Raw genomic sequence first — 12,076 nt, 5'->3', positions numbered from 1 at the left:
GGATGAAGTCAGAGCTTTTCTACAGAACTCTTCGTCCGAAGTGTAGAAGCTTTCGGCCAGATCAATTGGCGCAGAAAGCTTTCAATGCTGCCTTCGCTTAAGACAGAGCTGGCATGCTCGTCGCTCATCAGTCAGGATGGCCGAGTGGTCTAAGGCGCTGCGTTCAGGTCGCAGTCTACTTCTGTAGGCGTGGGTTCGAATCCCACTTCTGACAAGCCAGTATTTTTTTTTTATATTTTTCTTTTTTAACCCATTTAACATCGAAAGCCAACGGTTGGCTTCTCTCACAGAAAGGCAAATAGTCGCCTGCTGTCGTTAATTTGGACTGTGCAAAGAGCTGCGGAGATGCGCTCATCCGCATTAATCTGTCTGAGCCGCTGACTTATTCACTCGCACTTGTTTGCCAATGTAAATGACACAATTAGCACGGCTCGCTGCGCTGCCTTTCACTCGCAGCAGTGTTTACTGTAGTCGTAGTTTCACTGTGCTCTGTTTATTTGCTCCCCCGCGACTTTGTGCATGTTTAAGGCATGAAAAAAGAAGAGGGAATTGTTAATGTTCTGCTGGTCGAAAGTTCAGCGCTTGAGTGGAAGAGAGGAGCCATAGTCCGAGTCTGGCCATTTATAATAGTGGAGAGTGCGTTGCACCTTTAGGTGCACCTTCGGGCCCCGCAGGCTCAGACACTCTGAAGTGGCCGCCAGAAACAGCTCCTGCCACTGCTGCCAGCAGCGACATTCACTAATGCAACAAATAAATCATAGAAAATAGGAGTATAAGCTACCACAGAAGTTTCCAGTCCTGTGGGGCGACAAGCTAAAGCCGGGACACATCCAATCTGAGAGAAAGAGAAAAAGTGAGTGAGAGCATGTAACATGCAATAGTGCAACATCCTTCGCTGCTGGACAGGGCAGAGAGCACCTCCTGGTCCTATATGGGCAGTGGCCGCCACCCGTTTAGTGCTTTTCCATTCGACATTTTTTGCTACTGATGCTGACCGGAGAATCGGCGACCGGAGGCGAATTTATTGCACTTTTTTGTGGAAATTTGAGTACTCACGGCTTGCAGCAGATTAAATTAGACTTTCCCCCTCACAAAAACCGAGTGCAGAGCAGAAAAAGTTGAAGACTCGCGTGGGGACTCCACTGCCAGCCGTATCATATGCAATGGCACTTTTGAAATTAATAGACTGTGACAGGAAAAGGACGACGAAGGAAATCATGTAGAAGAAAAGCTTCGATTTTCATGCACATAAATATGTACATACATATTTTGGAGCGTATCTACAGTCGTTGAGCAGTAATTATAGTAGAAGTACAGAATCAAGAAGGAGGATCAATAGGCAAAGGACACCACGCAGGTTTTCGCTGAGGGCGTGGCTTGAGAGCGAATGAGAGTCGTCTCATCGCGGATGTGTTGGTGTCTGTGAGAGAGAAATAGTCAGAAGAATTGATTTACGAGCAGTTACTATCTAAATATTTGATTTGGAGTTCAATTCCGTCTCTCTTGTTTAGTAAATAATTTCCAAAAAGAAATGAAATTCTATTCTATCCTTTGTTTGGCCAATTCTGTTGCACAAGCTTATTGTACATACATATATGCATTGGAAACATAATCCAGCTCAAGCTGAAAATGCAATCGAAACGCACTCAATGCAGATGTATCCCAATCTGCATCTACAACTGTAACTGTAACTGTAACTGCATCTGTAACTGAAACTGTGGCTGTATCCACAAGTAAAATTTGCGCAGGATGCGTGACTCAGGTCCTGTTGTGCGTTTGATGCATTTGACAAAACGAAATTTGGTCAAATACGAATTTGCATGCGGGAGAACCTCTGACCTTTGTGCCCGCCCGCTCTACTCTTCTCTATGTCCCGCAAAAATTTGCATTTTAACTGCAAATTCAAAATCGATTCGGACGCCTTCTCGGCCGATTTGGGGATACAACAACATATCTATCTCTGTTTCGGAAGCTGGAGCTGCGTTTTATTCGGCCTCATTGTCATGCGATATGCCCCCTGCCTGTGGGCAACGATTATGGTTATTTTACCTAGTCAATTTCGTAATCCGACTAGTACTTTTGCCATGCTGCTGTGGCGCACACCCTTACATACGCTTCATTTCCGCACGGCCTTGTCGAACACATCCGCCCGATATGGCGTCCGATTTCCGTTATGCGCTTCAGCGAGCAGCGGACATTTTACTGAGATTGACAGCTCGTCCGTCTCTGTCAATCCCCCTTTCTATCGTGTCAGTGTGTTTGTACCTGTTCGTGTTCGTGTGCGTGTGAGTGGCCTTCAAAGTGAAAGTATGCTTTTCGCTGTCAACTTTTCTAGTACAAGTTGTGCTCAGAAATGGAGCACGAGCAGACTATTTTCCCCAGTTACTTTCTATGTCATTGGCGGCACTCTCACTGATTCTGAATGACTCTTGGGAATTCAATTGACTTTCGTTTTCCTTTTCAACCGCTGCAACATTTTAAGCATCAATGATGTGCGTTGTACACGAAAATCTCGGTTTTTTTTTCTAAATACCCATTAGCTAGCCATCGATTCAGTTATTTCGGCTATAAATTGAATTGAAATTTATTCGAAATAATTAATAATCCAGAATGGTGTTCCTGCCAAAGAAGTATCTGTTTAATGTCCTGCAGTTGTCGAGCCCTCCATGTCTGTTTAATCGAAAATATCCAATTGAATGCTTATCAAATTAGTATTATCCATTGCCCTTGAAGAGTTCTATACGTATGGGGACTTCTGTGTATACAGTTATGCCATGAGCCATGTGCCATGTGCCATATGTATGCAAAGTAAAGAGCAAAGAGTCTCCTCGAAAGCTAACTGCTGCGCTTAGCACGATTTCTTTACGCCATGTTGCACATTTTGCGAATGTTTCGAAGTTCAAACGGCTGTGAAAATGCACACGCGTTGCCCCGGACAAGGGCTGGTGGGGGGTGGCTCTGGCGGGACACTCCACAACTATCCACAACTCTCCACAACTATTCAAAGCAATAGAGGGGCTTTTGGACGGGCAATTTAGAGAAACTTTCCCTATTATCTTGTGCACACTTAATCCTCCATAAAATACATCCAAATTAAGATTTGTTTTAACGATAACAATAAGAATAACGTAAAACCGGATCGGTCTTAGGTTATGGCCAGGTAGTGCACTGCATCCGGTTTCTGCCGCCACCTGTAAACTATCTGTATCTGACTATCTGTAAAACAACTTTTGTGCTGAATTCAGTCTACATTTTCCAAGCTATCAAGTGTAATATTTTGTTCGCTATAAATCCGCGGAGGCATCTGATTTTCCAGGTAAATAAAGGATAAAAAATATACCGTTTGCCGGATTACAGAAAGAGATCAGGTGGAGTAGTACCACCACCTGCAGAACTTTGAAAATCATGTGAAAAGCTCAGTCACTACCTACTGCACTTACTACGGATGGAAGGACTGCAGACTGTTAGTGGGAATACTCACAGGTCACTGCCTGGCTGCAGAGCCTGCAGCTCAGCTAGGCATCACCAACCGAGACAGCTGTAGGAAATGTGAAATAGGCCTGGTGCCATCGAAACCCTGGACAATCAAATCAGCGACTGCCCTGCTCCCCACGGGCAAGGAGAAGATATCTGGGCGCCCCCAGTGCTGGAAAATGCCTGCAACAGGAAGCCAAGGGATCTACTTGGCTTTGCCAAAAATACTCTATTCTCGATCCGTATAACTAAGGGCAATATACTGGCCTATGCGTGCCTCCTCTGAGGGCCGTCCGGGGCAAGCTAATCTACCGTTTGCCGATATATATGCTAATTTTCTGGGTTTTCTTTTAGAGGGTTCAATATTTTATAGAGGGAATCATTTTTCTTACAGGAGACAATACCGAAAAGTGAACTTTTGCTGATTTTAATAGGTTTTCATATCAAAGTTAATTTTAGTTAACTTTCAATCGATTCAGAAAATAATACCATGTCAAATGTACATATATGGAAATGGGTTTTGATTGACTGGAGGACTGAAAAAGAGGACTTTTGGCGAAAATGTCCCTATAGAACTGTATATGGGGTAGTAACTGAATGGCAAAGACTACTATATCTAGCTGGAGATCTCTGGGGGGCTATCAGCTCTATCCCATATAACTATTGAAAACTGGCAGTAAAGAGGGGAAAATCATCGCACGTACGGTTATTTCTCCTTCCAACCTTTACGCTCTCACTCTCTCTCTCTCTCTCTCTACAGACTACCCCTGTATCTCTCTCAGATAACTAACGGTTAGATTGGGACGGCCTGCAGTGCGCAGTCGCACAGAGGGAACTCTGAGGAGAGTCGAAAGCTCATTGCAGTCGCAACTGAAACGAATTTAAATCAAAACATTTTCCCCCCTCAGGACTCAAAGTGCTTCCCTTCCGACCACCCCCCTCTGGCAGGTTGCTTGTTTCCATTCGAAGATTTCCATAGATGAAAGCAGGGAACATGATTGAATTGTTATTGTTATTTGACTGTTGGCTGTCTGTGTGTGTGTCTATATGGATTTCCTATCCTACTCCGAAAGAGTGCCATCTTCTTCTTCTTGTTGTTGTTGCTCTTGTTCCGCCATTGCTTTTTTGCGACCATTTGGAAAAGTGCACAATTTAGGCTTTCATCTATGCTCGGAATGTGCCTGTGTGTGCGAACAAATAGCTACAACGTACGTGAGTGGATTCTTGTACTGCTGGAACTGGTCTTCTTGTTTCTCTTCGTTTCGGCCACGTGTTTGAGTGTATTGTCTCTGTGTGTTCTACCAGAATTTTTGGCCAGTCGAAAGGTGGCCCAAATGGTTGAGTAGCCCCATCTCCAGCCACACAATAGAAAGGCAAGCGACCCTGACCTACTCACCATGTACGAGCATGCCAAGAGTCTAGTTTTTGTCCCCTCGTTCTCTGGGGGTAAATGTATCCATTGTCATATGTGTGAATTGAACTCAGCTATTTGCATAATACGTACGGCCTTCAGACCCATGCGGAGCTCCGAGTACAGTCATGCCTGCATGTCACTCATTCTTTGCCCGCCTGCCGCTCAAAGCAGCGCCAATGGCAATTGTAGCGCCATCGCATTTGACAGGCAGGAGCCGGCTCCCCGCAAGCCAAAGCCGGAGTCAGAGTTGTCACAGTCAATCGCTGGAAAAGTGTCGGGCCCCGACTCGCAAGTGACATAATTAGCCGTCTGCCACTGCCACTGCCACTGTCACTGCCACTGCCACTGCCACTGCCACTGCACTGTTGGTGTTTTCAATTTCCCTATTGATGTCTTTAGAAGGAAAACGAATGGGACCTTGAGACGAAGCGTCCTTTGAATAATAATTTTTGGGATGAGCCAAGTAAATTAAACGTAGCTAACATTTTCGGATGTTTGAATTTTTATTATAATCAGGATTTTGCAATATTAGTTACAAGAATTTGACTCTTCGTTGGCTTTGGCCTGAGCGAATTTTTCTATAGTTTTCGATCAGTCAAGCTGGCAACAGTTACTGGCAAGGGCAGGAAACTTCAGAGAGAATGCCAAACATTAGAAAAGACAAGGTTCCACTCTGCTGTAGGATAAATTGAAAGGCCCATGGGCCAAGAAGCCAAATATCCATGACACCTGGCATCCTCTACCGAGCTAACATGAGACACAAGGACCCTAGAGCCTAGAGCAGGCCCTGAACTCTATTTAAATCTTGTAGGACCAAAGGGCTTGGTGCCTTTGGATCATTGTTATCCTGTAGCGTGCAGCGTGCATATTGCTTGGTTCCGGCTGGTCCTTTGTGAATCGCAGTTGCTTTTTCCTCTATTTGTACAGCAGAATATGCCTGAAATTGGTACCAGAAAATCAAACCGAACAGATGATGGGGGGAGCGGAATCTTTTCTTTAAATGGCATCTTCTTTCAGCCCAAAAGTTCTCTGGGTCGCTTGCATACACCTGCTATGAAGATTGGTGGAATGAAATGTTTTTCCAGGGATGTTGTCGACATTTTTATGGCTGCCACGTTCATTTTGCTTACTGCCTCCCTTCCGTTCCGTTCCCGTTCCGCCATCAGCCACTTGGCTGCCCAATTAAAAGTTTTAGCACATTTTCACTTGAAATTAATTGTCGGTAAACGTAATTCATGTCCAAGACACGGCTGCGCCAAGGGTAGCACAGGGCCCAGAGCCCAAAACAACCAACAAGCCACCAAAAAGCAGCGAAGGGGGCAACAGGGGGATCTGAGGACCTGCAAATGTTGCCAAATGCATCAGGCCCCAAACGAAAGAGAAAGGTGGAGCAGCGAAAGAGAGAGAGAGAGATAGAGGCACTGGCACAGGCATTTAGGGTCTGTGCCACTTTGTTGCATTCTCTGCATTCTGCTGTTACGAGCGTTCGGAAGGGGCAAGTGGCCGCTCCCGAGAACCGAAATATACGAAGCACATTCATTGGCAAAGCAAAGAATTCCAAACGTTTTGGCATCACATATTAGCCATGCACTAAAATATTTACTACCCGTTAAAGCTACAAGCCATCAGAAATTCTGGAAAACTTGGGACTGCACAGACAGAACTTCTTCTCACGTTTCAGTTAATGGCAGCCAATTCGGAATGATTTTAGCTTTCTAGCCGATGCCCTCAAGCGAAAAATAGAAAACATCGTTAGACACAAAACGACACAAATCATTTGTAGCCACGGGCGGTGGGTCGATCGGGGCCAATGCCATAAATAACGCCGAGTGGCTAACACAAAATGAGAATTTTTCAATTAAACTAAAGGCCACTCCCGATAGCGATGGCGGGCCAATGTCATTAGCAGGACTACAGGTAAGAGGACAGCAGGAGCAGCAGCAATTGGAGCAGGACATAAATTAAAATCGAAAACCCAGCTCTGGCATGGCCTCAACAGGACTTTTGTTCAATGGCGATCCGTGGCAGGTGGGTGGCTGGTGCCCAACCAGGCCATAAAATGCCATTAAACGGGAGAGGACAGTGTTTAAATAATGCCAGAAATTTCATTTCATTTGGTTACTGGTTATGGGTATCCCATGGCCACGAGGCAATACCTCACCTAATTGACAATTCAAAATGTTTTGAGTGTGGCAGGAGGTGCTGCATCTCGGCTGGCTGGTCATAAAGCTAATAAGCAATTTGCATAACAAATTGTCTAAAACGCTGACAGCATGTCGCATGGAATAGCCAAATGCGTGGACCTATGCGCATGCGAATGTGATAGGTGGACACATGGGGCGCATACCTAATTTGTCGCACAGTGCATTGCGTATACGCAGCGTGGAACTGGACAGCGTGGTACAGGGTCAGTGACAGGGATGGGGACAGGGACAGGCATGCATTTAATTGTTTCAAACAGGACAACCTTCCCCAAAGGCAGGCCGGACCGGACTTTTTCCGTTTCGGATTTCGCGCAAATGTTCCATGTTCGTAATTTATTCTCGGCCTGTTAATTAGCGCGACAACGACGTGGGGATGCATGCACGTGTGTGTGTAATTCTTGGACTGTGGGTGAACAATCCGAGAGATCATTCACGTTTCTAAAGGGCCTGGCCTCCCATAGGGCATCGGAATAACATGGTTATGCCTGCGTTTGACAGACCTCTCGCTGCAATTAGCCAGTGTGTGCGAGTGTGTGCCTGCAACATTAGTGGTTTGCCGTTTTTTACATATACAGATGACCGAATGGGGGAACGATGGACGGGGGAGGGCGGCTGCCACTTGCAGCTGTTTCCATTTCCGCTGGTCGGCCACAGACATGCAACAACCCCATTTCCTCTCTGCATAATGCACAGAGAAGAGGAGTACAGAGATATAGAGAGAGAGAGAGAGAGAGGGGCAGCTGGCAAGGAACTGTGCCTCAAAGTATGCCACACAATTGCACAATAATGCCCCATTATAATTGCAAGCACACACACATATGTACATACATATGTACTGAAACACAATCGCTCAGGCATACACACAGAGCTGGAGTTACATGGATACATTTGCATCTGAACCCATCAGCCACATTTTGCAATCTGCATTTTGCTTTATGCTTCGTTGTAATTAAATGATAATCAATTAGGCAAATATTTGCTTTCAACAAGCTTGCGAAATGGAAACTCAATCCATATTCAGCATAAATGAGGCTGAGACCAGGCAAACAAATGGTTAAAATGGTCATCTCCGGGCTCAAAGGCATAGGTCAAGTAGGGTAGCCGGAAATCGAAAAGCCCGAATCGATAACCTATCAGTTAAATATTTAAAATTATGAGTGTAATAACTGCTGTCGAGAGATTAGGAGCCAAGAACCCCTATAAAAGCAGCGGCTGGTGCAGATGCCCCATATTAGTTGATTGATCAACATGCAGCTGTTTGTTTTCCTTGCTTTGGCTGTGGCCGTGGCCAGCGCCGTGCCCACCGAGGTGGCCAACAAGCCCGTTCCCGTGAGGGACATGCCAAGTGCGGCGAAGATCCAGGGTCGGATCACCAACGGCTATCCGGCATACGAGGGCAAGGTGCCGTATATCGTGGGCCTGAGCTTCAACGACAACTACTGGTGCGGTGGCTCCATCATTGGCCACAACTGGATCCTCACCGCCGCCCACTGCACGAGAGAGGCCAACCACGTGCTGATCTACTACGGCGCCAGCTTCCGCCACGAGGCCCAGTTCACCCACTGGGTGAGCCGCGATGACATGATCTCGCATCCCGACTTCAACGACCATCTGAACAACGACATCGGCCTGATCCGCACTCCTCACGTTGACTTCTGGTCGCTGGTGAACCGCGTGGAGCTGCCCAGCTACAACGATCGCTACAACAGCTTCGCCGGCTGGTGGGCAGTGGCCTCCGGCTGGGGGCACACCTCCAACGACAGCGGCATGTCCAACTACCTGAACTGCGTCGACGTCCAGCTGATGGACAACAACGACTGCCGCAACGTCTACGGCGATAACTACATCACCGACAACACCATCTGCATCCAGACCCACGGCGCCCAGTCCACCTGCAACGGCGACTCCGGCGGTCCCCTGGTCCTCCACGAGGGCAGCCGCATCGTGGGCATCACCTCCTTCGGCCACTGGAACGGCTGCACGGCCGGCGAGCCCGCAGGCTTTACCCGCGTCACCGGCTACCTCGACTGGATCCGCGACCACACTGGCATTTCCTACTAGTCGCATACGACTCGCATACGAGTAACTGCAATAAATCAATGAGTATCAGCAATAATAGCCCTACTCTTCCTGTTTCGATTGATTACAACTCACTTAAATCGCATCCAAAGGGGAAGCGATAAGAGGGCCGCAAAATGCAGGCGATAAGAGAAGTATTGGGGTCTGATAATGAAATTCAAAAACTATGGGGACTCTTCAATGAATGAAAAGGGAAAACACAAGCTAAGACTGATGGAAGATTATAGACCAAACGATGGTAGAATGCCCCATCCATTCGATGAAATAATCGAACAAAATCAGTACGAAGGAAAGGCGAGTGGCCTGAAAATTGCCAATAAATACTCGCAGCGAAAATGAAAAACAAAGCAACGGAAAGTGCTCAAACCATTTACTTGAGAAATGAGTTTTTAGAGCAACCTCCAGGCCAATGAAATAGACCAAGTCGAGGGGGAAAAGCCATAGAAGGAAAAGTCGTTGTCTGGCGGCGGAGGAAGAGCGTCCGAGCACGAGCGTGGCAATTCGTACAGCCATTGGCATAGCGAGTAATTTCTCAATCTTGTGCCCTGCCGCGCAGGCCTCCACTCCTCCAATCCCCTCCAATCCCCTTCAATCCCCTCCAATCCCCCCCATCGAGATGGTTCCGTTGTTTCATTTTCCCGGCTATGCCTGTGTCCTACTTAATTGCATGTCCTGAAGAGAGGGGGGGGAAGGTGGTAGGAAGGTGGGTGGGGTTCTTAAAAGGAGGTTCTTTAGCCGTTGAGTATTTTTGAGCTGCCGGCATGAAGATGCTTTGCAGCTCCATTATTTCTGCTCTAATATTTCAATAAATCAGTCGACTGGGAGGTACGTCTCCCATCTAAGGAACCCAAAGATTGTATGATAGCCATGGATCTATGATCTCAGTTCAATATCTATGCATCGCCTTCCATTTCTTTATTCGAATCCTGAAGGTTAAGATTAAACCTAAGAAAAGTATTATCCTTATGGCGCCGCCACCTGGAGGCCGAGACCTTTGATTTTCTCATCGATCCAGGCGCGTAGATAGGGCACATTCGCATACACTGACGGAATATCCGCCTCGGCGCACTCAATGCCCCAGGAGACGATGCCGGCCAGCTGGTAGCGGTCGGTCTGGCCGGGCAGCGTGCAGAAGAGCGGCGATCCGCCGTCGCCCTTGCAGGTGTCCTTGCCCTCGATGCCGCCGGCACAGAGGAAGCTCGGGCGCAGCCGGAAGCGCTGCTCCAGGCGGGTATTCCGCAGCATAGCCTGGCATTCGTCGTGATCCACTATCGGCAGGTCGATGCGCTTCAGGGTCCGCTCCAGCTTGTCGCTGTTGGGGTCCTTGGCTCCCCAGCCGGTGGCAAAGCAGGTGGCCGATAGCAGATCGTCTATGACCTGCGGCGACTCCGGGGGCGGCAGGCAGAGGGGCTGGATGTGGGGGGCCAGTTGGACGGGCTCGTCAAGGACCAGTATGGCAATGTCGTTGAAAAGTGCCTCCGGATCGAACTCCGGATGCAAGATAATCTGCTTGATGCGCCGTCCCTGATGCTCGTACGGCTCGTCGAGACTGTTCAGATCCCAGTCGCCCGCCCGGGCCATCAAAGTGTCCACCGTCTCGTTCACAATGTTGTGGGAGCTGGTGATGACCAGCTGGGGGTGGATGAGCGTGCCCCCGCACAGGTACTGCTGGCGACCGGTGAAGATGGCCACCATCCAGGGGAACTGGCCGAAGATGGCCACGTCCTCCGTGTAGTTGTACTTGTCCTTGTCGGGGATGAGGCCCTGGGGGTTGCTCCAGCCGCAGTTGTTGTACTTGAATCCGTTCAGTTTCGCGACATACGGACTATCGCTGGCATCCACCTGGAAGTTGAGAGGCAATTAGCAAACGATCCTGCACATCTGGGAGGAGAGTTCACCTTTTGGTTCACCTCACAGCAGCGATGCAGGGACCGACTGCACTGTCCAACGCCGATCCTGGGATTGATGATGCTCCGTCCGTCGTCGATGATGATATTGTCGCGGCACAGTTTCCGCGGCACGCACTCCATGTTCATGCCGCAGCTCTCGTTCGCTTCCGGTTCCAGCACGTTGCCGTTCTTGTCCCTGATCGAAGACCCCGCTGGCCTCTTGTTCGTCCTCTGCTGACGCCCTACCCGGTCGACCAGCGAGGCATTCCAGCTCTCCAGCTGGGCGCGTTCGCAGCACACCCTCCCCGTGCCGCAGAAGCGGGAAATGCGCGGTCCAATCCCCTTTCGCCCAGAGTCGTCCGTCTCCGTACAGTGGGTCACTGTGGTGCAGAGCTCGTCATCCCGGCACATCGGCGACGGCATGTCCTGGGCGTTCACCATGACCAGAGCTGCAATGGCCAATGCCATCCACAGCAAGCGGCATCTGCTCGTTGCGCCTGTGGCTGTGTCTGCGGTTGTGCCGCTCATCTTGGCATGGCTGCAAGAGTAACAGGTCGAAACAGAATAACGATTACACACAACGATTACAGATACCACAGACGAGGCTGCAGCAGGGGTTATCAGCAATCAATCACTTCATGAAAACGATTATAATGGATTATCAAGCGCACACAGACAGCAAGTCGCACTATTGGGAGTTCTATAATCAAAACAAACCTGCACTATATGTATCTCTTTTTCTTTGTTTGTTAATAGAATTTTGAATGGGAGCAGTCGGTATTCAAATAGAATTCGTTGGAACTGATTTATCTCCACAACTTGAACGAACATTACTATATAGTATATATCCAGCCATCGATGCACTTATGGCTAAGTAAACACTTTTGCATACTTACATATCTATGTATATGTATGTATGTATGGGAGTATATAGAGATAGATCTGCCGCGGATCTCAAAGTAGAACTCGTTGCTGGTCGCACGCAAAAAGTCGACTGAAATATTTGAGTAAAACGT

At 48.1% G+C, this 12,076-nt stretch overlaps 2 protein-coding genes and 1 non-coding gene across 3 annotated transcripts; 2 read left to right on the top strand and 1 right to left on the bottom strand.

The window, feature by feature from the left end:
• The first annotated feature begins 130 nt into the window (after positions 1-130).
• Trnal-cag lies at positions 131-214 on the top strand. Its single transcript has one exon. It is a non-coding gene; the product is annotated as a tRNA-Leu (tRNA).
• Positions 215-8,316: 8,102 nt separating this feature from the next.
• LOC117188471 (serine protease 1-like) lies at positions 8,317-9,210 on the top strand. The gene has a single exon (XM_033392384.1). The coding sequence runs from the start codon at positions 8,341-8,343 to the stop codon at positions 9,151-9,153; it is 813 nt and encodes a 270-aa protein (XP_033248275.1). The 5' UTR covers positions 8,317-8,340; the 3' UTR covers positions 9,154-9,210.
• An 842-nt stretch (positions 9,211-10,052) lies between these two features.
• On the bottom strand, positions 10,053-12,062 carry LOC108160917 (phenoloxidase-activating factor 2). The gene is made up of 3 exons (XM_017295195.2): positions 11,957-12,062; positions 11,070-11,598; positions 10,053-11,013 (listed from the first exon to the last, which is right to left on the bottom strand). Exons 2-3 carry the CDS (start codon positions 11,586-11,588, stop codon positions 10,135-10,137), a joined length of 1,398 nt encoding a protein of 465 aa, XP_017150684.1. The 5' UTR covers positions 11,589-11,598; positions 11,957-12,062; the 3' UTR covers positions 10,053-10,134.
• Positions 12,063-12,076: the final 14 nt, after the last annotated feature.

This window comes from Drosophila miranda, chromosome 3, assembly GCF_003369915.1.
Source record: "Drosophila miranda strain MSH22 chromosome 3, D.miranda_PacBio2.1, whole genome shotgun sequence".
Taxonomy (NCBI): Eukaryota; Metazoa; Arthropoda; class Insecta; order Diptera; family Drosophilidae; genus Drosophila; species Drosophila miranda.
This window is presented reverse-complemented; position numbering and strand designations above follow the sequence as displayed.